This window comes from Cricetulus griseus, assembly GCF_003668045.3.
Source record: "Cricetulus griseus strain 17A/GY chromosome 1 unlocalized genomic scaffold, alternate assembly CriGri-PICRH-1.0 chr1_1, whole genome shotgun sequence".
NCBI lineage: Eukaryota > Metazoa > Chordata > Mammalia > Rodentia > Cricetidae > Cricetulus > Cricetulus griseus.
In genome coordinates, this window is record NW_023276807.1 from 209,893,223 (window position 1) to 209,918,446 (window position 25,224).

Genomic DNA, 25,224 nt, shown 5'->3' on the forward strand with positions numbered 1-25,224 from the left:
AAAAAAAAAAAAAAAAAAAAAAAAAGAAGAAGAAGAAGAAGAAGAAGAAATTTATTATCAACAGAATTTTCAGCTGGGGGGCTATAGCTCAGTTGGTAGAGTACTTACTTACCCATCATGAACCAAGCCCTAGGCTTCATCTTTAGCACTGAATAAAGCAGGATGTGATGGAGCACATCATAATCCACAACTTGGGAAGCTGATGTTCAAGGGTAACTACTGGTTATTTAGTGAACTGGAAGCCAGACTAGACTACGTTAGGATCAAAAAGGGGGAGGGAGTCTGGATGGTAGTGGCGGTGAACGCCTTTATTCCTAACACTCAGGAGATAGAGGCAGGTGGATCTCTGTGAGTTCAAGTCCAGTCTAGTGTACAGAGCAAGTTCCAGGACAGCCAGAGCCACACAAAGAAACCTGTTTTGAAAACAAAACAAAACAAAACAAAACAGGTGTGATGGTGGCTCAGTGGTTAAGAACACTTACTACTCTCGAAGAGGACCAGGTTCAGTTCCTGGCACTCACAACTACCTATACTCCAGTTTCAGGGCATCCAATGCCCTCTTATAGTTCCCCTGGGCACCAGGCATACCTATGATGCATACACATAAATGAAGGCAAAATACCACTCACACACATAAAATAATTTCCAAAAATTTCCCTCAAGGACTCAGACTAGGATCAAAACATACAGACATTAACTAACCTAAGACCCTACTTAAAATTAGTCTCAAAGGTCCTTCATTTTCTTTTAACCTTATATAAATTTTTTCTCTCCAGTAAATATCTCCAAAAAAAATTATCTTTTTCAAGGAATTCTATGCTAATCAGAACTGAAAACACATATATTCTAAAAGTGCTAAATATGGAGAGACTGTCCATATTTCACTGTCCTGATAACCATTAACTGTACTAACAGTTGATAATATTCATTCATTTCCACACTGGCTTACTACACCTACCTAATGTTCACCATCACACATACACACTGCCTTGAAAATCCTAATTTTTGCTGGGCCAGTGGCACATGCTTTTAATTGCAACACTCAGGAGGCTGAGGCAGGTAGATCTGTGTTTGAGGCCAACCTGGTCTATATTAGTGAGTTTCAGAACAGCCAGGGCTACATATCAAGACCTTATCACAAGCAAAACAATCAAAAATTTTCCAAAAGACAACGGCTATATTTATAGTCTTTTACATGAGATAATAGGAAAAATTAGGTACCTAATATTACTATCACATGAAAAAATTAATCTTGCTTGAACTAATTTATAGGAATTAGGTTAGAGCTCTTTATAATATGTTCACAAAACAGTCTGCATTGCCTATAGCTGTAATTACATTATGGTTTTATCAATATCCATCTACTTACTAGACTGTAAATTTCCTTATGGCAGACATCTTTTCCTCTAGAATATCCTGGGGTCTACCATATGCCTGGTATACAACAGGCATGCAATAAAAATTTGTTGAATAATAAACAGTAGATGTCAAATCTGGGAGTGGTGGTGACGTATATATACAATAAATAAAGAGGTGAAAGTTAAGTTGTGACTGTTGCTAAATTCAAAGATATATAAAAGACTGAAAAGGCACAGAGAAAAATCATACTAATTAACATAGAAGTGAAATCACGTCAAATATCTGCTTGACAGACTTCTCTGACTTTCATGGAGGCTTATCATGAAAGGAGGCATCACTACCTCCCCCCACCAACTACGCAAGATCGACAAAGAGCGCAGTGGGGAGGGAGATACGTACTGGGTGAATGTCTGCTGAGCTCCAGCTCTGGTCTCTCCAAGCTGCTCTGAAAGTCAGGAGGCAGCAGGGAAGCCACTCCCTCAGGATGGATCATCTCGTCCTCCGACTCAGCTGAAGCTTCTGCAAAGTACACAGTGGGTCGGGGCAGGGAGGAGTGAAGGGCTCAGCAGGTAGGATATGTAGGAGTGAAGGACGGCAGGCAAAGTTATAGATACAGACACATATACCAAAAAAGAGCACTCAACAAAAAAACAAAAACAAATAAACCACCTCCCTAGCACTATGCTTTACCTCCTCTAAATGGCAGCATGACTTATTTCTAACTCCTCTTCTCCTCAAACTAAGCCTCTCTTTCCTTGACAAAGTCAAACTGTAACTCATCTGGCTTCACAAAACACTGAAAGCAAATGAGCAGCAGCCTCACTTGACTTATTCCTGGAATTAGTTAGATCCAGCTACTTGGTGTCAGAGATCAAAGCAAAAACCTTGTTAGCAGTGGCAAGGAGGGCTTACCTTCAAGTTCTGCAGCCTCTCGAGCTTCACGTTCTAGCCGCTGCCTCAGGAGCTCCTGCTGCTTCTCCAGATACTGCTTTATGAAACTGTTCTGGCTCATTTCCTCCCCAATCTGCGTAGAGGAAACAGGATAACAAAGTCTAAGGGAGGGCAGCTATTAGGTGATTAGGAAGATCTAAACGCAGGCAATGAACACCTGAGTCACAAAATTAGATGCAAAGCTAGCTGTTTTCCTAGTTTTAACCCCGCCACAGACTTTGTTTTATTTTGTTTTTGTCATGGATAAGTACACTAAAAATATATTTAGACAGTCAAAACATAAAAACCAACGTGAAGCTCCATAGCTTCCATGGTTATTCTACTGTTGAGAACTTTGGATCTGGTTAATTTAGCTACATAATGTTTTTATTTGGAAGCTTTTTATAATGAATTTTGATTTAATTAATAAAAGCTTTTTAAGTCTATTTTATGTGTATGGGTGTTTTTGCTGTTTGTGTATCTGTGCAGCACATGTGTGAAGTGGCCAAGGAGTTCAAAGGAGAGCATGAGGTGCCCTGGGACTGGATACAAACATTTAACTGAGCTGCCACATGAATACTGAGGATCAAACCTGGGTCATCTGGAAGAGCAGCCAGAACTCTCAGTGAACCACTGCTCTAGCCCACCTCCCCACGCCCCTTAAAAAAAAAAAAAAAGAATGATTTAAAAAATGCCTATCACAAATTTAAGCTTGATATGTTAAAATGTTTTAAAAATAATTATGGGTTGCTGGGCGTTGGTGGCACATGCCTTTAATCCCAGCACCTGGGAGGCAGAGGCAGGCGGATCTCTGTGAGTTCGAGGGCAGTCTGGTCTCCAGAGTGAGTACTAGGATAGACTCCAAAACTACACAGAGGAACCCTGTCTCGAAAAACCAAAAAATAGTAGTAGTAGTAGTAATAATAATAATAACAACAACAACAATAACAATAATAATAATAGGGGTTGGAGAGATGACTCAGTGGTGAGCACTGGCTGCTCTTCCAGAGGATTTGGGTTCAATTCCCAGCATCCACACGACAGCTCACAACTGTCTGTAACTTCAGTTCCAGGGGATCTGACACTCTCAAAAGGACACACATTCAGACAAAACACCAATGCAAGTAAAATAAAAATAAATTACTAAAAAATTTACTCATTAAAAAAATTAAAAATAAAGCCAGTCAGTGGTGGTGCATGTCTTTAATCCCAGCACTTGGGAGGCTCAGGCAGATGGATCTCTGTAAATTCAAGACCAGCCTGGTCTACAGAGGGCAGCCAAAGCTACTCATAGAAATCCTGTCTCAAAAAACAATAAGCAAACAAATAAATAAAATTTAAAAAATAATTATGAAATGTTTTACTAAAAGCAACAAAGGCAAACTACCTTCTAAAGAAACATGAATTAAAAAAAAGAAACATGAATTTAAATAATTTCTATAAACAACAAAATGTGAGTTTCTAAACATGTAAGACTTTTCTCTTCTAGTTAAAGATTAAAAAAAAAGATAACAGTCAAAGAAAGTATACCAGGGAAATGCCAAGACATGCTACAGAGCAAGTCTACTTCATGTATCTGCATCCAAGAAACACAAATCTTGGAAGGCTCTCCCTTTCTTTCTTTCTTTCTTTCTTTCTTTCTTTCTTTCTTTTTAGTTTTTTTGAGACAGGATGTCTCTGCGTAGCCCCGGCTGTCCTGTAACTCACTCCGTAGACCAGGCTGACTTCAAACTCAGATCCACCTGCCTCTACCTCCTGAGTGCTGGGAACAAGGGTAGAAGCCACCACTGCCCGGTTTGAAGGCTTTTTCTAAGCTGTTCTATATTAAAGATCAGAATAAACATTATGACAAGAAGAGGAACTACATTAATATTTTATTTATTTAAAATAATCAGTCCTAAGAGTGGTGTTTCTGCATAAATAAGTTAAAAAGAAGTAAAAATTCTAGGGACTATACTTCTTTTGGAAACAAGGTCTCACTACATAGTCCTGGCTGGCTTCAAACTTGAAATCCTTAGGCATAAGCACCCTCAGTTTGAGTAGTATAGGTGTGCTACCATAATGGATCCTGTTGTTGGCCTCTCCCAACTCCCACCCCGTGTGCGTGCGTGCGTGCGTGCGTGCCTGTGTGCTCGAGAATCACACTTAGTGTTCTACCAGTAAGTTATACCCTCAGCCTGAATTATGTCTTTTCACCTAAATTTTTATAAACTACACTTTAGACTAGGGGCTGATACCCGGAATTTACAAAGAAATGCAGAAATTAAACACCAAGGAAATAAAACTGCCCATCAACAAATGGCCAAATGGAATGAAAAACAAAACAGTTTTGTTTTGTTTTGTTTTGTTTTTCGAGACAGGGTTTCTCTGTGGCTTTGGAGGCTGTCCTGGAACTAGCTCTTGTAGACCAGGCTGGTCTCGAACTCACAGAGATCCACCTGCCTCTGCCTCCCGAGTGCTGGGATTAAAGGCGTGTGCCATCAATGCCCGGCTAACAAAACAGTTTTTAAAAGAAGAAATACAAATGGCTAATAACCATTTTAAAAGATGACAACAAATGTTGGAGAGAAACTCATTCACTGGTGGGGATGAAAATTAATTGTGGAAGTCAGTTTGGTGATTTTGATGCATATTTTTAATCCTACCACTACAGAGGCAAAGCAGGCCAATCTCTGTGAGTCCTAGGCCAGTCTGGTCTACACAGTGAGTTCCTGTCTCAAAATTTTGAGATAAATGCCAGGCTGGAGAGGTGGCTCAGCAGTTAGAAGCCAACTGTTGCCCTTTCAGAGGACCCAGGTTTGGTTCCTAGCAACAACACTGCAGCTCACAACCATTTGTAATTCCACTCCAGACCTGACCCTTCTCTTCTGACCTTTACAGGTACCAGGCATGGACATAGTGCACATGCATACATGCAGGCAAAACACTCATATAAACAAAATAAATATTCTTTTTTTGAGACAGGTCTCTCTGTGTAGCTTTGTAGACCAGGCTGGCCTTGAACTCACAGAGATCCTCCTGCCTCTGCCTCCTGAGTGCTGGGATTAAAGATGTGTGCCGCCACCACCTGGCCAAAATAAAAAAAAATTTCTAGAGTGAGTTCCAGGACAGTCAGGGCTGTTACACAGAGAAACCCTGTCTTGAAAAACCAATAAACAAACAAACAAACAAGCACACACACAAATAAATAAATCTCAAAACAAAATTTTAAAAGTAAATCTGAGAAGAAAAAAGTCTTAGTTTCTCCAAAAGATAAATCTCCACCAATCCAGGAGAACATTTTGTCATACAGCTCATAAGTTCAAATGCAGGACTAGAGAGATGGCTCAGCAGTTAAAAGCACTGGCTGCTCTTGCAGAGGACCTGGGTTCAAATCCTAGTACTTGGTGGCTCATAACCATCTGTTAACTACAGTTCCAAGTCTGTAACATCCTCTTCTGACCCCCAACCCCCTTAGAGCACCAGGCCTGGACATGGTATATACACACAAATGCATAACATACAAAATAAACACAAAAAAATTATAGTATTTAAATGAATAAAATTAAGAAACTAAGGAAAGGAATATACATTCAACACTTGAGACACTTGTAACTCCACTTCCATTAAAAGATAAACAAAACAGCTGGGTAGTAGTATCGAATGCCGTTAATCCCAGCACACAGGAGGCAAAGGCAGGAAGAACTCTGTGAGTTCGAAGACAGCCTGGTCTATAGAGCGAGTTCCAGGACAGCTAGGGCTGTTATACAGAGAAACCCTGTCTTGAACCCCCTCAATAAAAAATTAAATAAATAAAAATAAAAAGCAAACAAAAAAGATAAAATAACCCACAGAAAGGGAAATGCATATGGCTATATCTGCAGTCATACCACGATAGAGCTGAGGCTGGAGAACTGCCATAGCTTGAGGGCAGCCTAGGCTATAGTCTCGGCCTCAAAAACTCCAACCCAACCAAGAGTTTTTTTTGTTTTTGTTTTTTTTTTTTTTTTTTTTTGAGTAAAAAGAAGCCTTTAGCATGCCAAGCACTGTGGCCCATGCCTTTAATCCCAGCACTAGGGAGGCAGAGGCAGAGGCAAAGGCAAAGGAATTCTTTGCGAATTCCAGAGTAGCTAGGGCTATGTAGAGAGATCCTCCTGTTTCAAAACAAAACAAAATAATAATAATAAAAAGCAAGCCATCCTAGGGTTAATCCTTCCCCCTTTCTCTAACATTCCCACATCATTCTTTCTGTGCTTCAGTTTTCTCTTCATAAGTCCTCAAGTCCTTCTTACATGTCTATAGACCCCCACAAAAGCAAATCAATCCAATACTTCCCTATGTTTTCTTTTTTGGTTTTTCAAGACAGGGTTTTTCTCTGTGGCTTTGGAGGCTGTCCTGGAACTAGCTCTTGTAGACCAGGCTGGTCTCGAACTCAGAGATCCACCTGCCTCTGCCTCCCGAGTGCTGGGATTAAAGGCGTGCGCCACCAACGCCCGACTAAAATTTTTTTTTTTAAAGATTTATTCTTATTTATTTTATATGTATGACTGTTTTAACTGCATGGATATATGTGCATCATGTGTGTGCTTGGTGTTCAAAGCCAGAAGAGGATATGGGATGCCCTGGAACTGGAGTTAGGATGGCCATGAGGCACCATGTGGGTGCTGGGAACTGAACCTGGGTCCTCTAAAGAGCAATAGGTACTTTTAAGTACTGAGCCATTTCTTCAGCTTTCATAATGTGTGTATGTACATATACCTTTAAGTGTGTGTGTGTTTGTCTGCTCAGCCATGTCCTTGGAGACCAGAAGAGGGCATTGGATCCCTTGCAACTGGAGTTACAGATGTTTGGGAGGCATCCAATATAGTATGTGCTGGGATCTGAACTCCAGTTTGAATCACTGAGTGACAAGCACTCTTGACTACTGAGCTATCTCTCCAGCCCCTTAGGTAGTTTTTTATGCTTGTTATCCTCAGAAAGCTGACTAGATTATGGGATTTACAGGTTAATGAGGTATTAACAAGGGAACAGAAAGATTTTCCATAGTATCCTGGGACCTCATCTAGTCCTGGGCCAAGACACCGTTACATTTTTCTTTATGTGTATAACACACTAAATGAAGAGATTTTTAAAAGCTGAAAAACAACCTTAAAGACAATATGGTCTAGAAATTTATATCTTATTTTTAACTATAGAATAATATCTTCAAAATAAAACACATGTAGAAAGCTGGGGACAGGAGCACAAGCCTGTTACCCCAGCACTAAAAAAGCTGGCAGGAGTACTGCCCTGAGTCTAAAGACAGCATAGGTTACACTGTGAGCTCCAAGCCATCACAGCTATAAGGATTCTGTCTCAACCCTCAAAAACAAAACAACAAATAAGCCAAAACAAAACAATAACAACAAAGTGTTTTCTCCCAGCTATCCCAACAGAACAGGTATATAACGACTAGCTAAGTCCAACTACTTTTCTTATTACAGGTGAGACAACCAAGGCCTCCAAATATTAAGTTCCTTGTCCTAAATAACAAAAGTTTTAGGGATGTCTAACAGTAACTGTAAATAGTTAAGCAGCTAGCACTAATAAATTAAATTCTTTTAGAAAACTGTCAATAAAAGAGTTGTTGATAAAGAAGTATTTTATTCCACATTTACATTCAATGACTTTTCCCCAAACCAATGGCAAATAAGTGACTTCAAAGTCTTTGTGGTACACTTAATCAGAGCCATACCTTTTGGCACTCTCCACTGATATGGTTTTTTTACTCCAGGTTTTTATGCAAAATTAGTCTTGATGAGAATTCAACTGTCAGAGCTGGAAAAATAGCTAAGCAGTTAAGAGGACTGGCTGCTCTTGTAGAGGACCCAGGTTCAAGTCAGCACCCATATGGTAGCTCACAGCTGTCTATAACTCCAGTTCCGGAGGATTCAATATCCTCTTCAGGCCTCGTGGGCACCAGGCATGTACATGTACACACACACACACACACACACACACACACACACACACACACACTCACACACGCGCGCGCATGCACGATGCACAGATACATATGCAGCCAAATCAGCCATACACATAAAATAAAAATAATCTTTTAAAAAAAAAAGCAGCAACTGTCTAATATGAGAACACTTGCAGTAAAAGTAATTTAAGAAAATGCTGCTTTTGATAAGCATGGAAGACACAACACCAAGTCCTTCCATTTACCGTTTTCTTCAAATAGCACATTCTATCTAAACAAATCTTTTTTTCTTACCTGTGAATTTGGCTGGAATGCAGCATGGGGTGTTGAGTGTTTCTGTAAATTTTCTAGCATTAGAGCCTGGTATAAAGAAGAGCAAAAATCAGAAACCAGGAGGGGGGGGGACAAAAAGCAACCCAGATCTCTACCTTTCCAACAGCCTTTTCATTAAATTAAATTATTTAAATATACATTTACATCATACTCCTTTCATGGAGTATAAAAGCCCTTTACTAATACTGTTCTCATTCATCTTCATGAGACCCTTAATGGTAGCCATGGTTACTGCTCCCAAATATGTGAAATACAGGCACACAAAGAATCAGTGACCTGGCTGTGTCATAAAAATCAGCAAAAGTGACAGAATTGGTACCAGAATCCCTATTATTGTCAGCAATTTTGACTAGGAGTCACTCTCAAATCTGTTAATGGGGATGGGGGGTGGGGCACCACTTCAAACACTCAAACAAGCTTTAAATTACACGAAACCGTGAGGCTGCTGATTAGGATCTGACTATTGGTTAGTTATTCAGAACTGAAACTTAAGTGAACTGGCATAATTCTCAGCAGAGTGACATCCAGACTAATCAAATTATTAAAATTTCAAAGAGAAAACTGACCACGGACCTTGTAATCTATGGTTTGACTTAATCCGCACCCACCCACAAACTGTCAGCGTCGGGATAAGCAACGGTCTTGTCAGCTCAAACCCTGAACTAACCTAGTCCCCAATCCGCACTATCAGCCACGTACCCTAATGAACTCTAATTACACTGGTCCATCTCTCCTTCCCTCCATTTACATCAAACCGATACACAATATGTATACCTCAGGGCAGGCCCGTCCTCATCTACTCAAATTGACACGAAATCCCCAGCCTAAAGTGATCTGTCTCACCTCTCGCACTATAATATTCACCAAATTCTTATCCAGACTGCTTCTCGATTCCCTACAAATTAGACACCCGTCTTTCACCAAGTCCTTCTACAAGGTTCCCCTTCATCTAATCAAGCGGACATTTTTACCCTACCCCAAATGTATTATTGCAGAAAGAGGCACCAACCCTATCCGCCCAACTGTACCCCTAACTCGGACCCTGCCCTACTCGCCCCCTTAAGGCCAGCCACACCGGTGGTTGTAGAGGGATTTAACTCCTTCTGCAGCGCATGCGCCGAAAACACAGACACAAACAAGGAGGGGGTGGGGGAAGAAGGAAGGAGCTTAAGACACTCCGGGAGAGTAGCGCGCACCCTCCCATTTTGGGCTCGCGCCGCTGCCGTTAAGGCGGGAACCGGCGTTATCTCTGTTCCAGCGCAAGCCACTCCAACTACCGTGCGCGTGGATCTACAGGCTCGCGCTGGCGGCCTGAGAGCTCGCGCCGAGCCCGGACACTGCGCCTGCGCCGCGGCGGAGACTCGTCTCTACCGGGTCCGCTCCCCTCCGACACCTCGGCAACGCTGACTTCTCACCCCTTTGAGCCGCTTGACCAGAGCACTCTTCTGCCCGCTCTTGGCTAGGCCTCGCTGCTCCAGTGCGGCCTTCAGGTCGGTCACCCGCAGAGCCTGAAGAGGCTTCCCGTCCAGAGTCACCTCCTCCAGCTCCGCCATCTTGCGTGAGGTACTCGGGTCCGTCCCGACGGCTTCGGGCATCTTCGGTAATTTCCGCTAACGCCCTTCGAACGTACCGAATTGGCCCCGCCCACTGCCATAGTCTACCCCTCTCTTACTGCTCAGAATTCCCCGGGTTCCTCCGGAACTGTTCGGCCGTTTCCGTCTCCACATCGGTACCAATCAGCTCTTTCTATTTGCCCAGCCTCCGCCCCCCACTCCCTGTTTGCGTTCAGGATCGTTTGTTTTCGTCTTGCCGAGGCTTTGAATCGAATCTATTCGGAAGCCCTCGAATCGCGCATAACCATAATCGGAGATATTCGGGTATCTTCGGACCTGGGGCTGAGGCGCTGGGGCACTTGGGTGTTTGGGGCTGGTTTGAGACCGGAAGTGCGTGGGTTACTGGGTTGGCTCTGCCTAGGGTTTTCAGGAAACATGGAAGAGACTAAGGGAGTTGGAGCTGGAGCTGAAGGACTATTGTGATCTCTGGGCGCTCTTTGGGAGGACAGGGGAGGTAACAGGTAAAGAAGACCTTCCTTGGCCAGGTTTCCTTTTGGGGAGCCCCCCCTGCTTCCGTGGCGAAATCTCTGTGGTCCCCCATCCTCTACATCTGGCCGCTCGGGCTAAGGAGTACTTGGGGGCTTCAGACTCTTGCGGCTTCCAAACGTGGGAAAAAGTTGCTTTGTGTCTTTGATCCCAGGCAATAAATTTATTAAGTTTACGGTTGAGGCCATGTGGCAAGACCATGGCGGTGGTGAAAAATCCCTTTCCCTGAAAAAGAGAACTTTTAGGGAGGAACTTCTCCCTGGAAGGTCACTTTGAAAATGTCAGTCACCCTAAACCGGGGTTTGAACTGATCTTTAGGGATTCCTTTCTTTGTCGATACACATCTTCTTCCAACTTGGAGCAGAAGGAACAGAAGTAGAAATTTAGGTCATAGAGGGTTGAAGGTTTTCATTGTTAGAGGTACAAACTGTAGGACCCAAACACAAAAGTTGGCTGACACTTGATGCATGATGCAAAATCGATGGCACTTATAGGTATAAGCCAGTAAGGAAAACTGTTCAGAGACACACGTGCATCGTATCCCTTTTTAGGCTGCCTAAGTCAAGAAAGCAAAGGGACTGTTTTCAGAACCTTAAAAGTGTGACTTTGAGGCAAGGCCTTTACGTAGCCTACTCTGAAGTTTATTGGTGCTGTACAGAAAGAGGGTGCATAAAATAAAATTCTTAACAAATCTCAGAGGCTGTGTATATGATGCATAGAAGGCACTTGGTTTGGCCGGGCATTGGTGGCGCATGCCTTTAATCCCAACACTCGGGAGGCAGAGGCAGGTGGATCTCTGTGAGTTCGAGACCAGCCTGGTCTACAGGAGCTAGTTCCAGGACAGCCTCCAAAGCCACAGAGAAACCCTGTCTCCAAAAACAAAAAAGAAGGCACTTGGTTCATTTATGCTTCCCCCACACTATTGATAGCTTTGGAACAATTAACATTAGGCTGGTATCAGTTGCTTGTACCAACGTTTATAGAACTATACAGTTTGATTTTAGAGAGGATAAACATGGACCTAACCTGAAACAGAAGTAGGAGAGATAGAACAAGCATTTTTGTTTGTTTGTTTGGTTGGTTTTGTTTTGTTTTTTCAAAACAGGGTTTTTCTGTGTAGCCCTGGCTATCCTGGAAGTCACTCTGTAGACCAGGCTGGCCTGGAATTTGACCTGCCTGTGCCTCCCAAATACTGGGATTAAGGCTTGCTCCACCACTGCCCAGCTTTCTTTTATTATGATTTTTCTTTTAGATTTTATTATTTATTATGTATGCAGTAATCTGCCTGCAGGCCAGCAGAAGGCACCAGATCTCATTAAAGGTGGTTGTGAGCCACCATGTGGTTTCTGGGAATTGAACTCAGGACCTCTGGAAGAGCAGTCAGTGCTCTTAACTGCTGAACCATCTCTCTAGCTCCTGCCTTTATTATTTTTAACTCTGTATCTGTGTGTCTGTCTGTGGGTATGTGCATGCCCACATACCCAATGGACACTATAGGTAGTGCTCTGGAGAGCACTACATTTAAATGCTGAGCAGTCGTCTCTCCAGCCCCTCAATTGGTTGTTTTCAGATTATTTATATGGGTGACAGGGATGTAGCTCAACTGGTTGAATGCTCTTTTAGCATGACAGAAGCCCTGGATTCTATCCCTAGCACCACAGACACGGTGTGGTGGCACATCACAGTTCAAGGCCATCCTTAGCTGCATGTTCAGCTACATGAAAATTAGCTGGAATGTGATTTGAGGCCAGCAAGATTTATTCTAAGACTTGAGGTAACCCGTGGGAATGATTTCTCTCGACCCAGAAACCTCTGCCTCTAAATCATTCAAACCAAGAGGTTCCGGTGTTGTGTCTGAAATTGCCCTGGTCATCAAGGCTTTATGTACCTGAAGAGCCACCAAGCATCTGAAATTTGTCCCTTTAAAGAAACAGTATAGCAGTAGAGTTGACAAGTATGCTGAGGACAAACAGTAGGGCTAAATACGTGATTGGAGGTCCTGGAAGAGTGCTGAAGTTTTGCTACACATGCTTGAAAATGCTGGACTTAAAGTTCAGAAGTGAATTCTGTGGTTCTTGATAATATCCAGAGCAATGTACCCAAAGTATAGTCAGATGAACCCACATGTGAGCTTACCAGTCACACTGAAAAGATCCTCACTGGAAAGGAACTGTTCCTAAGCCATAAAAGGAGGTTACAAAGAATAAAAACATCTACAAGTAAGAGACAGTGGTTGGATAAGTTGTATGTGTGTTTTTTATTGTTTGTTTGTTTGATCCAGAGTCTCATGTAGTTTAGGCCGTCCTGGAACTTCCATGATCTTCCTGCCTCCTGCTGCTGTGCCTGGCATGTGCTTTTGTTCTTGTTGTTTTGAGATAGGGCCTCTGTTGGTTAAACTGGCCTGTAACTTACTATGTACCTATGTAGTCCACGCTGGCTTTTAATTCTTGGCATTCCCCGTCTCAGCTTTCTAAGTGCTGGTATTATAGGTGTGAGCCACCACACCTGGCTTTGGTCAATGGCATTGAAAAGGAAAGAAGGCTGGCAAATACCAAGTGAAGTTATTCTTGGGTGACTTTTTCTAAGATAATTGTATAAACATAAAAAATAAATGTTCTTGTTGCATGTGGTATGGCTATGTGCATTTGTAATCTCAGTATTCAAGATGCTGAGGCAGGAAGGATCAAATTTGTGGCCAGTCTGGGGCTATACATGTATAGTGAAGTCCTACCATAAGAAAGGGTCCTGTTGTTCGTTTTCCTCTAGATTGAATTGGTGGATATGGATTGGGTACAGTAGGGTTTGTTGCTTAGGAGGTTATGTTTAGGTTGCTCTCTGCCAAAGAGTGTATTAACAGAGTTTTGTTTGTTTCAGGATGCCACTGGAATCGTCTTCCTCATCAATGCCACCATCCTTCCCTTCTGTGTTGCCTTCAGTGCCAGACGATATTGCCAGTTCTTCCCCTCCTCCAATGTCTTACATCACTTCTCAGGAGATGAAGTGTATTCTTCACTGGTTTGCCAGTTGGTCGGGTCCCCAGCGGGAACGTTTTCTACAAGACCTGGTAGCTAAGGCAGTGCCTGGAAAGCTACAGCCACTGCTGGATGGTCTGGAGCAGCTCAGTGTGTCTGGGGCAAGCCGGCCACCTTGTATCTTCGAGTGTCAGCTACGTCTTTGGGATCAGTGGTTTCGAGGTTGGGCTGAGCAGGAGCGCAATGAATTTGTCAGACAGCTGGAGGTCAGTGAGCCAGATTTTGTGGCAAAGTTTTACCAAGCAGTGGCCGCCACTGCTGGTAAAGACTGATAGGCCTTCAGATCAAGAAGATAACTATGTGTGATCAAGCCAAAGACCATGACTCTAGTGAAGATTCAGTGCTAGTGTGTCATTTAAGATTGCCTGAACTGCAGGGGTAGTGGTGCATCTTTCTCCCCAGCACCAGGAGGCAGAGGCAGCCTGGTCTACATATCAAGTTCCAGGCCAGACAGTGCTACAGAGTGAGACCCCGCGTTAAAAAAAATTGCTTGAACTTGATGATGAGTGCCAGCACTGTTTTTATCTTAGCAGTATGCCATATGTCACTGGACTCTGTAAATGTGATCCACTTAAACAAATTGATTTTATCAGACACCTGCTTTATTTACAGGAGAAGTATAGTAACTTCTCATCTTGCCAGTGAATTTGTGTTAGTGGCCACACCCCTTTGGGCGTGGCTTCAGGTGTGTATGTGACCATAAGGTGGACAAGTGCAGGGTCTCTTTCTCTTGGTTGGCAGATTGCATCACAAGGGCAGAGACTGCTTCTTCTGGAACAGGAACATTGTAGCAGTTCTTTACTATTATCTGTGTAAGTAGTTCCCCAATAAAACACCCATTTATCATTATCTTGGGTCTAGTGAACTCATTATTACCCTGCCTTCTATTGGCGCCCTATGTGGGGTGCCATTTTGTTGCTGGTGTTTTTCTTTCCAGTCAGGTCCCACAACTGCTTCAGCCCCAAATGAACACACAAGCGATGCATATTTATTATTAAACTGTTGGCTGATAGCTAGGGCTTCTTATTGGCTAGCTCTGTCTTAATTATTAACCCATAACTTCTAATCTGTGTATTTCTACATGGCTTTATATTACCAGAGAACACCTGGCACATCCCATCCTCCCGATCTCTACATGGCATCTCCTCATGGTCTATCTCTGCCTACCTTTCCCAGAATTCTCCTTGTCGCCTAGTTCTGCCTATCTGCCTGCCTCTATTGGCCAAACAGTGTTTTATTCATCAACCAATAAGAGAGACATACATACAGAAGGACATCCCACCATCAGACACCTGCTTTATTTACAGGAGATGTCTAAATCTCAAGAATTTAATGACTTCTGCTGTAACTAAAAAGAACCAGTGTCTTATAAATCAAGGCTACTGCTAGTCCAGATGGCTGGTTTTACCACATTTCCCAAATCTAGCATAAAAGTGATGTCCCAACCATTGGACTTCCCAATGATGATTTAATAAATTAAGGAAAATCAAGAGAAGGAAATAATTGCTTAATCCTGAGCGCTGTTTGACTTCAAAGAGAAACGAAACTTAGATAAGTATCAAATAGCAAAATAGCAGTGACCTTTTTTAAAACGCGATACCCTTGGGGCTGGTAGTCAATGTTCCTATTTTGCCACTGGTCTACAACAGTCTGAAAATAAGTGATGCTTCACAAATTAATCTGTTGATTTGGCAGGGGGTGGGGGTGGTGGGGTACTAAAATAAAGAATAGTTCTTCACTATAAGACTCCACATTTTGTATATGGCAAAACTATTGAAAAGTTGATATCCTGGCAAAGAGGCATTCTAAAAGAAATAGAACAGAATTTACAATAAGTAGATTTTTCCCATCCAGTGGTCTTTATTTACTGATTTTATGTGTATGTGTGAGGGCCTGCGTGTATGTGTATGTACCATGTGCATGCCAGTGCCCACTGAGGTCAGAGCAGGGTGTTGGATGTCCTGGAACTAGAGTTACAGAAGGATGAGGGTGCTTTGATTTGAGCCTTGGTCTTCTACAAGAGCAATGAGTATTCTTGCTTAGTTTTTTGTTTTTGTTTTTGTTTATTTGAGACAGGGTTTCCCTGTGGCTTTGGAGGCTGTCCTGGAACTAGCTCTTGTAGACAAGACTAGTCTACAGGGTGAGTTCCAGGATACCTAGGGTCACACAGAGAAACCCTGTCTTGAAAAACCAAAAAGAAAAGGGGGAGGGGGAACTATACTAAGCAGTCAACCACATGGTGGCTCATAACCATCTATAATGGGATCTGATACCCTCTTCTAGCATGGAGGCATACATACAGATCGAGCACTCATACACATAAAACAAATAATTTTTTAAAAAATTAAGTAATTCTGGATGTGTATATATATATATATATATATATCTGTATATGGGTACTCATGCGCCACAGTGTACATACAGAAGTATAGGACAACCTGTAGGAGTTGGTTTTCTCTGTCCACTTTGTGGCTCCTTAGAAATCAAACCAGGGTAAATTACTTTACCTATTGAGCCATCTTGCTGGCTGGCGTCACACCTGTCTTATTTTAAACTGATCTCCTGTGCTATACATGTATCTCTCATGATGGTTAAGTAGTAGATGGTCCCACTTGGAGTGTAGCTCGTTTCTGGTAAGCCAAAGTTCCCAATGCACCCACCAGGATTAGCAACAATATGCAGAATCCGGTGGATAGAAGCTGGTCAGTCACAGAGATGCTATGGTCCATGGAAGTCAGCAACCTAGAACATGAAAGGCACTGTTTGTCCTGCAATAGTGCTCAGCCATTATGGAATGGAAACATGTTTGGATCAAGCAGTAGGGCAAACAAACCAGTAAAAGCCAATGTTGAACCCCAAACATGGGGATGAAACCAAGGCCCAAATCTTCAGCAGCTTCAAGTATGGAAAGGAGACCCAAGGTAATGGCAACTAGCTTGTGGGAAGACACAGTTTTGGTAGATAGATCTATAAGCACTGCTTAAGGGGTGTGATGACACACATTTACCATATAGCCCCAGTCTTCTGAGGCAGGAGGATCAGAAGTTCAAGATCATCCTCAGCTATATAGTAAGTTTGAGGCCAGCCTGATGCTAAATGAGACCTTGTCTCAAAAAAAAAAAAAAAAAAAAAAAAGCCAGCCATTGGTAGCGCACACCTTTAACCCCAGTACTCTGGAGGCAGAGGCAGGCGATCTCTGTGAGTTCGAGACCAGCCTGGTCTACAAGAGCTAGTTCCAGGACAGCCTCTAAATCCACAGAGAAACCCTGTCTTGAAAAAATAAAATAAAATAAAATAAAAAAACCCCAAGAAACCAAAAACCAAATAACCCACAAAAACACAAATAAGTAAACCCTACAACTGGAGAAGCAGAAGCAGATGGGTCTGTTGCATTCAAGGCTAGCCTGGTCTACAAAGTAAATTGTAGGCCAGCCAGGGCTACACCCCCTTCCCGTCCTGCTCCCCAAAACAACAAACACAACTGAATTCCCTAAGTTCTAGGGATGGGACCCTATTTTGTTTGTTTTGTTTTTTCCAGACAGGGTTTCTCTGTGTAACAACCCTGGCTGTCCCGGAACTCACTTTGTAGACCAAGCTGGCCTCGAACTCACAGAGATCCACCTCCTCTGCCTACCAAGTGCTGGAATTAAAGGCAGACCACCTGTCAAAATCATATTTGTTAGGCATGCATTTATGTGTACCTTTTTCTATACAAGGTTATGTTAGTGAAAAGGTGCCCAACATTACATTGGGCCCATCAGACAGTAATAGGAAGCGCACACCTTTAATCCCAGCACTTGGGAGGCAGAGGCATGTGGATCTCCGAGTTTGAGGCCAGCCTGGTCTCCAGAGTGAGTTCTGGGACAGCTAGAGCTGTTACACAGAGAAACCTATTTCAAAGAACCAAAAAAAAAAAAAAAAAAAAAAAGATTCTAGGTGCTGGAGAGATGGCTCAGAGGTTAAGAGCACTGTTCAATTCCCAGCAACCATGTGGTAGCTCACAACCAACTATAGTGGGATCTATGCCCTCTTCTGGCATAAAGTTGTACATGCAGATAGAGCACTCATATACAAAAAAAAAAAAAAAAAAAAAACCCAAGAAGACAAAAACAAACGTGATTTCAAATGTCTGACAAGCAGGGTGCAAAGCTTACTACTGGGGATGTGATCTTACTTGCTGTATTCTGTGGTAAAGATGGCTTTTCCATGGTGTACTTGGAGGGGTTTCTCCTGAAAACTCAGAGTCAGGTTCTGGTACAGTGTAGCAACGGAAGGCCCTTGGCAGCCTGGAGACTTCCACATACTCACAGTGAACATCAAATTTGTGGTGATGGATGGACTGTGGAAATAGCACCTGAACAAAAAGTGAGATCTTTTAACGGAGGAGGCGTGCTTGAAAGGGGGAGTCTAAAGAGTAAGTGTAGGTCCCAGGGTGAGATGAGCAGAGGGCACAGGAGAGCCTGAAAGAAAGCACTTGAGCATTCTCTATGGCCCATTGTCTACACAGGTAGAACTGTCCCCTTTACCTGCTAGTGCCACCTCTTGTCACCAGAGCCTGAAGAACTACCTCAGCCAGCTCTTCTCTCTCTTCTTTCCCCAGAGAGTGGCCTGGGGTCCCAGTTAATCCTAAAGACAGCTGGAATAGCAGGTCTTGGGTTGAAAAACTCATTTGTGGAGAAGTGACAGCACTGGTTCCTTTGTTACTCAGACACAGCCGGCCTTGGGGACAGTAGAGAAGACCATAGTATCCGGGTATCTACAAGGAAATAGCAGGATATAAGCTACAGCTTCAATTACTTGTTTAGGGCTGTCTTCTAAGGAAAATGGCACATTCTAGACCACAGTCATGGGCAAAGAAGACATTTAGGGAGGAAAAAAAAAGGTTGGTGAAGGGCTGTGGGCCGAGAGTGAAGCTCAGTGAATGCAATGCCCCAGATTTGATCCCCAGCATGGTAAGTAAATGCGTAAATAAAATAAATATTCAAAATTTCAAAAAACAAGCTGAACATTAGGCTTGGTGGTTCATGTCTGTAATCCTGGTATATGAGAAACTAAGGCAGGAGGACTGTCACAAGTTTGAGGTTAGCCTGGGTTGTATAGCTAGTTCTAGGCCAGCCTGGACTACAGAGTAAGACTTAAGCTGGACAGTAATACCAGTCAAGCATTTCCCAACTTTTCTGCCTGTGTGCTCTGACTACTCTTAAAATTCTCACCTGGGCCAGGTGGTGGTGGTGGGATTTCCAGGATGGAAACCCTGTCTCATAAAAACAAACAAACAAAAAGAAAAAAAAAAAAAACAAAACCTCACCTGAACAGCCTTTCCTGGAAGGCAGGGGATCCACGGTGATCCCTCCACTTGTACCTCGTATACTCCCTTGTGTGTGCATTGATGTAGATAGCAACGGCCTGTGGGACTTGTGGAGGGTTGGCTGACCTTGCCTTTGGAGAGCGCTTGGGAGGTAAGGTTGGCAAGGAAGCACCGGCTGTGAAGATGGTAAATCTCCCCATGGGGGTTCTCTGCTCTGGTGAGGAGTCCATTTTCCTCCTTCCAGCACTCACTCTAAAATGTAGGGGAAATGGTAGAATAATGTGATACTGTAGAGGCTGACCCCTCCTGGGCCTGCTCTTGCTCTTGCTCTTTTGTAGTCCACTCACCCCACTGGCTAAGGGTTTGTATATGCGGCAGCCTTCTAGCACAGGGTCTGAGGAGCAGCTTCCCTTGTCCAGGTGCAGGTAGTGGCAGCCCAGCCCACTGTGTGGCAGGGATAGTAGAGAGATGACACTGGGATCACTGACAGTTGTACAGTCCCCTACCCATTCAACACATACCTGCGGGTGCAGAAGAAGTCTGACGATCCATTCCCACATGTGCTCACCAGGCCAAATTCTGGGCCAGAGCCTGCTTGTGCAATAAGAAGAGAAAGCACTCAAGATGAAACCTCAGGTTGGGCATAGTGGCGTACAACTTTGATCCTAGCACTTGGGAGTAAGGGTCAGGAGGAACTGTGTGAGTTGGAGGCCAGCCTGGTCTACATAGTGAGTTCTGACAGCCAAGGGTACATAGCTAGACCCTGTCTTGGGGGAAAAAAAGATGAAACCCTAGACATCCCTGAGTACTAGCTTTGTTTACAGTTTGAATTACATCTTAGTAGCAAACTCCAAACTGTATCTTCTCACAAAGCTGACTTGGGGTATAAGTGTTGACCCACAGACCTTTCCTATTTCTTACCCTGACCCCACAATAGCTCCTCCGCAGCACTGTAGTTGACTTGATACCAGCCTGAATCTTCAAAGGCAGCCAGAGTTATCCGGTCAAGTCGAGTGTGCTGGGCACCATCAAAGGTAGCGGTCATTATAGAACCCTGGAGTAATCTGGACTCCCAGTGTGAAGACAAAGAGCCCTATTGGGTAAGGTAGCAAATAGTTGGTTGCTATTTGGCTACTCCCTGTTTGAGATGATTTGGCCATCATCCCAAGGTGTTATTCTCACCTCTTCTTCCAAAGGAACACCCAACACAGTCCCTGGTACACCCAAGTGTTTGGCTAAGCTGTGGCTAACGGTCGGAGTGGTGAGAAGCAGTTGTCCCCACTCATCTCGCCTTGTCACATGTTTCCTTGTAGAACAATTCTCTCTAGCTGGCTTTGAAAAGGGAAAACTTAGGAAGGGTGAAATAGAATCGGAAGGTGGTGAACTCCCTCTGGTTGACATAGGGAGCCCACCCCCTCATTTCTTCCATTTACCACTGAGTCCTGAGGGGCAATCCCGCCATTTCATGAAGAGCTGTCCAGAAAAACCCAGGACATGGAGCAGTTCATGTAGAGTAGCCTAAGAACAAACTGCTGCAGAGTAAGGAGCCTGGCTCTGTAGCAGAACTCTAGTCCCTCTGCATACCCAGCTCTCTGTAGAGCATAAGGCATCTCTGTTCCATCCTCGTTAGGTTCTTTCACTTTGTGGGAGACTGCCACTCCCAGCCACATCCCCCACCCATCATGCAGTGGTTACCTACCGTGACAATGTCACCATGGCTGAGGCTGGGACTGGTGAGATGTTGGGCACAGTAGACAATGGTGCCAGCGAGGGGCCTGTCTTCTGAGTCCAGCTGGCAGCAGGCAGCATAAGCTATGACAGAGGGCTGCAAACAGGCCGAGAGAAGGTATTGTAGAAAAGAAGAAAGTGAGGTAATACAGCTAGATGGAGTCTTCCTGAAAATTGAGGAAGCCAGGACTCTGTAGAGCTCTGCTGGGGTGGTGCCTATGGGTAGCCTGGAAGGTTCGTAGCCCTATACAATTCAAGCTTTATCAGCATACTCCATACTGGCCCCCAAAGAAGCCCAACTCAAAAAAACTGCTTCTATTTCCATACCCCTCCTTACAAACCTTCAGATTAAGAGAGACAGCAGGAGAAAGGGATGGGCTTTGAACCTCACCTCTTTGTGACACTTGGAAGTGTGGGCAACCCTCACATACAGGAGAAAATCAGTGTTTTGGACTCCAGGGCCATCTGGTTGGATTAGTTGGGGCAGACCATGCTCTGGCCACAAGGAATAACCACGAAGGTGGGCATCAGGCATCTGTCAGGAATGAAATCTAGTATAAGCCTAGCAGATAGATGCAAACTGGATGCTAGCAGGAAGGAGATATCTTTGGGCTATCTCAGTACCATCCAGGTAGCCAATTGGAATTGGATTCCTAGCTGAGTATGTATAAACCAGAGCAATTCATAGCATGTGTGAGGCCTGGGTTCAAATCGAGTTTTTTTTTTTTTTTTTTTTTTTTTTTTTTTTTTTTTTAAAAAAAAGGCTGGTGTGGGGGCAGTGCACGCCTTTAATCCCAGCACTCGGGAGGCAGAGGCAGGCGGATCTCTGTGAGTTCGAGACCAGCCTGGTCTACAAGAGCTAGTTCCAGGACAGCCTCCAAAGCCGCAGAGAAACCCTGTCTCGACAAAACAAAAAGAGCAGAGTTGTGCCCCTATCCACCCAGATCTCTGCTCTACTGTATTTGAGAAGCATGGGTGGAAAGGGACTAAGGGATGTCTCTTATTAATGAAGAACAAGACGAGAGGACAGTTTCACATAACCGAGACCAGTTCCTTTTATGTGCTGAGGTATTAGGTCTAAGTAGGTTAGAGAATTTCAGATCTCACCTTTGCCCCGAGGCAACTCTCTCCTTGGTACCCTGGGTTCAAGAGGCTACACCTGTTAAAAATACATGTAGAAGTGAGCTGGAGACATTTTCTAGGTGTCTTTGAAGAAGACGTTAACAATGACAAACTCACCTGTGGTAGTTTGGAGTGTCTGGATCTCCCCAGATGGCACGGCAGTATTGTGTAGGGTCTCGACTCAGAAGCAGAGGTCGTTGAGCTGGGATGACTTAAGGGAAGAGGACAATTGGCCTCATCATCTGAGTTCAATTCATTTTCTGTGATGGACTCTTTCTTTCTCTTAGACCTTTCTGCCCTCAGCCCTCTGTAGTAATTCCTGACCCCTCACTTACCTGCTAGGATACCCTGAATTCTTTGAGTGGTCTCTCTCAGTGCAGCCAGGGCTCGAGATGCCCCATCAGGAGCCCAAGCCTCGTTGGATAGAGGATCTCTTGTATAGTAGGTTTGGATTCTAAGGGGTTGAGGATCACGGGAGCTAGAGAGAGGAAGGACCGAGGAGCGAAAGTGTGTGGGCATTTGGGAGAGATGGGGCCTGAGAAGGCGCACAGACTTCTGGGTCTCATCATGCAGACATCTGCTTGTGGCCACCCCAAGGAGGAGTAGCAGCTGCATCTTTACTCTGTGTCTCTACAGCCTGCCCTGGGTCCTGTCCGTTGTGGCCAGTTCACTTATATTTGCCCTTTCTCTCCGTATTCTCTCTCCACACCCTCCACCATTCTTGCTTGTTCTTAGAAGAGTTGAAAGTTGTTAACTAAATCTCCTTTCTTACTAGGAGGTAGGATATGAACCACAAGGGCTGGAGCCACCTCCTCTCGGGGTGCCTGAGGTAGAGTGCTGGGGAGGAGTGTAATGCTGAGCCTTCAGTTTACTTTTCCAGAGAGAGGCTACCCCACATTCCTGTCCCCTACTCTGTCTTTCTCCATTGGAAGCCTTGAAGTCTCCCCTAAAACAACACAAAAAAGGGGGAGGCAATATAACAGATGAGGGGGCAGTAGTTTTTGTTTTTGTTTGGTTTTGTTGTTTTTCATGGATGCGATCCATCTCCTTGGAGGTGAGCAAACAGGTCCCGCACTTTACTGGGGCAGCCTCTAACTAAGCTGTGAGACTTTCAGGAATGCTCTGCACCTGTGTAGTACTATCATCCACAGGCGCACCACAAACACACTTGTGTTGACCGATATCTCCTTGGGGAGGCCCTGGGCTAGGCCTGTGAGACTTCACAGAAGCTACTCACTCATTGGCCCGTGATGGAAAGTCAACTTTGACGATGGACACAACAGAAGTTCAAAGATATTCTTTGGGAACCATGGGAGCCTCTATGTTTTCTCTGCCCCTACTGTGCTTTTCTGAACTGTTTCCCCTCCCTCCTCTGGCGGCTAACTCCCACCTTTCCTGTAGTTACTCTGGGAAGCCTTTCTTAACATCTCCAGCCTAAATTCCACACCCATCAGAGGTGGGAGGGAGCCCTTCCAGGAGGTCCCTGACCTTATAGCTCCCCACAAGACCTGCTTTTCTTGGAGTTAAGTGCAGGCTCAGGCTCTTCCAGCTCTCCCAAACTCCTAGAAGAAGCCTGCTTCCTGTCAGGTCTTCAGTGTAGGAATGAAGACCTAACTCTATTCTAACTTGTGACCCTCTTGCCTCTGCTTCCCAAGTGCTGAGATTATAGCCACGCACTGTCATGTCTGCTCCAGTAATTTACTTTGAAGGCAAGGGATAAAGTCACGTATGTTATAGCAGAATATCTAACTAATGACAGGCAAGGATTAGAGTCTATTCTGATTTTTATTTTGGGGGTGGGGACGGAATCTCACTGTGTAGCTTTGGCTGGCCTGAAACTATGCAAACCAGGTTAGTCTGGAGCTCACAGAGATCTACCTGCTTCTGCCTACTGAGTACTGGGGTACTGGGGTCAAAGGTGTGCACCATCACAGCATACATATACACATACATACATACACACACATGTATCTATGTCTCTCTAAAGAAGTCAGAATTTCCCTTTGTACTCCAGTCTCTGGCCTCCACAGGCCCTCATGTACAAGGAAATACGAGGGGAGCCTGCCGTCAGGATGTAAAATAAATAAATTAATTTTAAAAAGAATATATATTATACAAGCTGGGGGAAGGTCCTGTTTTCACCTTTACCAAAAGAAACACACACACACACTGAATTTAGAATTTAAAACTTTACTGTTATAAATTTTATAAAGGTGTATAAGCTGGATGGGGACTCTTGCTCTAAGACAAATATAGCTTTCTCCAGCGGTCTGAAGACCTTTCCCCCTGAAAAAAACTCCCCATAAGTAGTATTTGTGTGATGATGAGTTCATTGGGCCCCAGTCGCTCTCCAGGGGCCCACTAGGTTTCTCCTGACCCTTCTCGGCAGGCACTCCTATTCTTTGCTGCCCCCATGTGGTCATGCTGAGAGAGCCTGGCCCTGCCGGAGGAGGGGCTGTTCTTAACTTCACACAGGCTGTGGAGGCTGGAACTTGCCCCACGCTAGCAGAAGAAACACAGGGACACCTTATTTTTCCCTCCACTACGTGCCAGGACAGACATAGCCTACCATAGGAAGTGACAGCTAACTGAAGTGTATTTGTGTAGGACCTACTGTCAACCCCGCACAGCAAATGCCTGGAAGAAATACCTTGCCCCCTGCTTTGCTCCAGATCCAAGTTGGGGTTTTCTTTATTCCGCAGAGAGAAGAGAACATTCATTTGTACCTACTGTCTTCCAACAGCAATTCTTTCATCACATCTTTACAAACACTTTTTTTTTTTTTTTTAAGAACTCAGGTTCCTCCCAACCCCTCTATTGAAATTATTGAAATCCAGTGCTCGGGTCACTGAAATGCATTACTATGCCCAATTCTATCTTTTTACTTACTTGGTCTTTATTTTAAGCTCTATTTATTCTATGTGTATAAGTGGTTTGCCTTCATGTGCATATGTGCACCACATGTGTGCCTGGCACCAGATGCCCTAGAATTGAAGTTACAGGCGGCTGGCTGTGAACATCCTGTGAGTGTTAAGACCTGAACTCGGCTCCTCTCGCAAGAGGTGCAAGTGCTCTTAACCACCGAATCTCTCTCCATCGCCCCAGCTCACCTTGACTTTTGTGTGACTGTCCTTCTACCAGACTTCAGACAGAAATAGTCTTCATCTTCTCTTTGAAGATGTGTGAAGAAACTTTGAAGGAATGGTGGAGGTGAGGAAATGAAGATGAGGCCAGAGAAGGAGGTGAGGGGTTACACGAATGGCCATTGTCTTATCAAGCATGTTTCGTGTCCTGAAATTATTCCGAACATCTTGTACTCCTACGAGTCTCCCAGGAACCTTCGGAGAATTAGGAATCATTGTTCTTATC

General features: G+C 44.0%; 3 protein-coding genes across 5 annotated transcripts in view; 1 reads left to right on the plus strand and 2 right to left on the minus strand.

Annotated features, from left to right (window-relative positions):
- The window catches only part of Acin1 (apoptotic chromatin condensation inducer 1), a 45,080-nt gene extending 34,772 nt beyond the window's left edge, over positions 1-10,308 (minus strand). The window contains 4 exon segments of the mRNA XM_027390626.2: positions 1,759-1,878; positions 2,272-2,383; positions 8,528-8,593; positions 9,982-10,308. Coding sequence (XP_027246427.1) covers positions 1,759-1,878; positions 2,272-2,383; positions 8,528-8,593; positions 9,982-10,293 — 610 coding nt within the window. The 5' untranslated portion in view covers positions 10,294-10,308.
- A 6-nt stretch (positions 10,309-10,314) lies between these two features.
- C1H14orf119 (chromosome 1 C14orf119 homolog) lies at positions 10,315-14,546 on the plus strand. 3 transcript variants are annotated; one of them, XM_035453308.1, is made up of 3 exons: positions 10,315-10,443; positions 13,540-13,903; positions 14,439-14,546. In XM_035453308.1, the coding sequence occupies exons 2-3, from the start codon at positions 13,541-13,543 to the stop codon at positions 14,511-14,513; spliced, it is 438 nt and encodes a 145-aa protein (XP_035309199.1). In that variant the 5' UTR covers positions 10,315-10,443; position 13,540; the 3' UTR covers positions 14,514-14,546. The 3 variants fall into 3 exon arrangements, with proteins under 3 accessions (XP_035309199.1, XP_035309198.1, XP_027246428.1); XM_035453307.1 differs by lacking the exon at positions 10,315-10,443 and adding an exon at positions 10,491-10,640; XM_027390627.2 differs by lacking the exon at positions 10,315-10,443 and adding an exon at positions 10,492-10,640 and having other exon boundaries at positions 13,540-14,546.
- Positions 14,547-16,288: 1,742 nt separating this feature from the next.
- Lmln2 (leishmanolysin like peptidase 2) lies at positions 16,289-23,538 on the minus strand. The gene is made up of 15 exons (XM_035453096.1): positions 23,533-23,538; positions 22,191-22,485; positions 21,973-22,066; positions 21,841-21,892; positions 21,125-21,268; positions 20,705-20,830; positions 20,439-20,523; positions 20,188-20,333; positions 19,927-20,098; positions 19,527-19,596; positions 19,353-19,449; positions 19,006-19,257; positions 18,224-18,453; positions 17,872-18,051; positions 16,289-16,439 (listed from the first exon to the last, which is right to left on the minus strand). The coding sequence occupies exons 1-15, from the start codon at positions 23,536-23,538 to the stop codon at positions 16,289-16,291; spliced, it is 2,100 nt and encodes a 699-aa protein (XP_035308987.1).
- Positions 23,539-25,224: the final 1,686 nt, after the last annotated feature.

What these genes read in the sequence shown, in the direction of transcription:
- C1H14orf119 (XM_035453308.1), top strand. Translation starts at nt 13,541, where the DNA reads ATGCCACTGGAATCGTCTTCCTCATCAATGCCACCATCCTTCCCTTCT. An exon ending in AATTTGTCAGACAGCTGGAG is followed by an intron (nt 13,904 to 14,438) that starts GTCAGTGAGCCA and finishes CTTGGTTGGCAG; the next exon opens with ATTGCATCACAAGGGCAGAG.
- Lmln2 (XM_035453096.1), bottom strand. An exon ending in GTGTTCCTTTGGAAGAAGAG is followed by an intron (nt 20,099 to 20,187) that starts GTGAGAATAACA and finishes CTTACCCAATAG; the next exon opens with GGCTCTTTGTCTTCACACTG. An exon ending in GACTTCTTCTGCACCCGCAG is followed by an intron (nt 19,450 to 19,526) that starts GTATGTGTTGAA and finishes CCTGCCACACAG; the next exon opens with TGGGCTGGGCTGCCACTACC.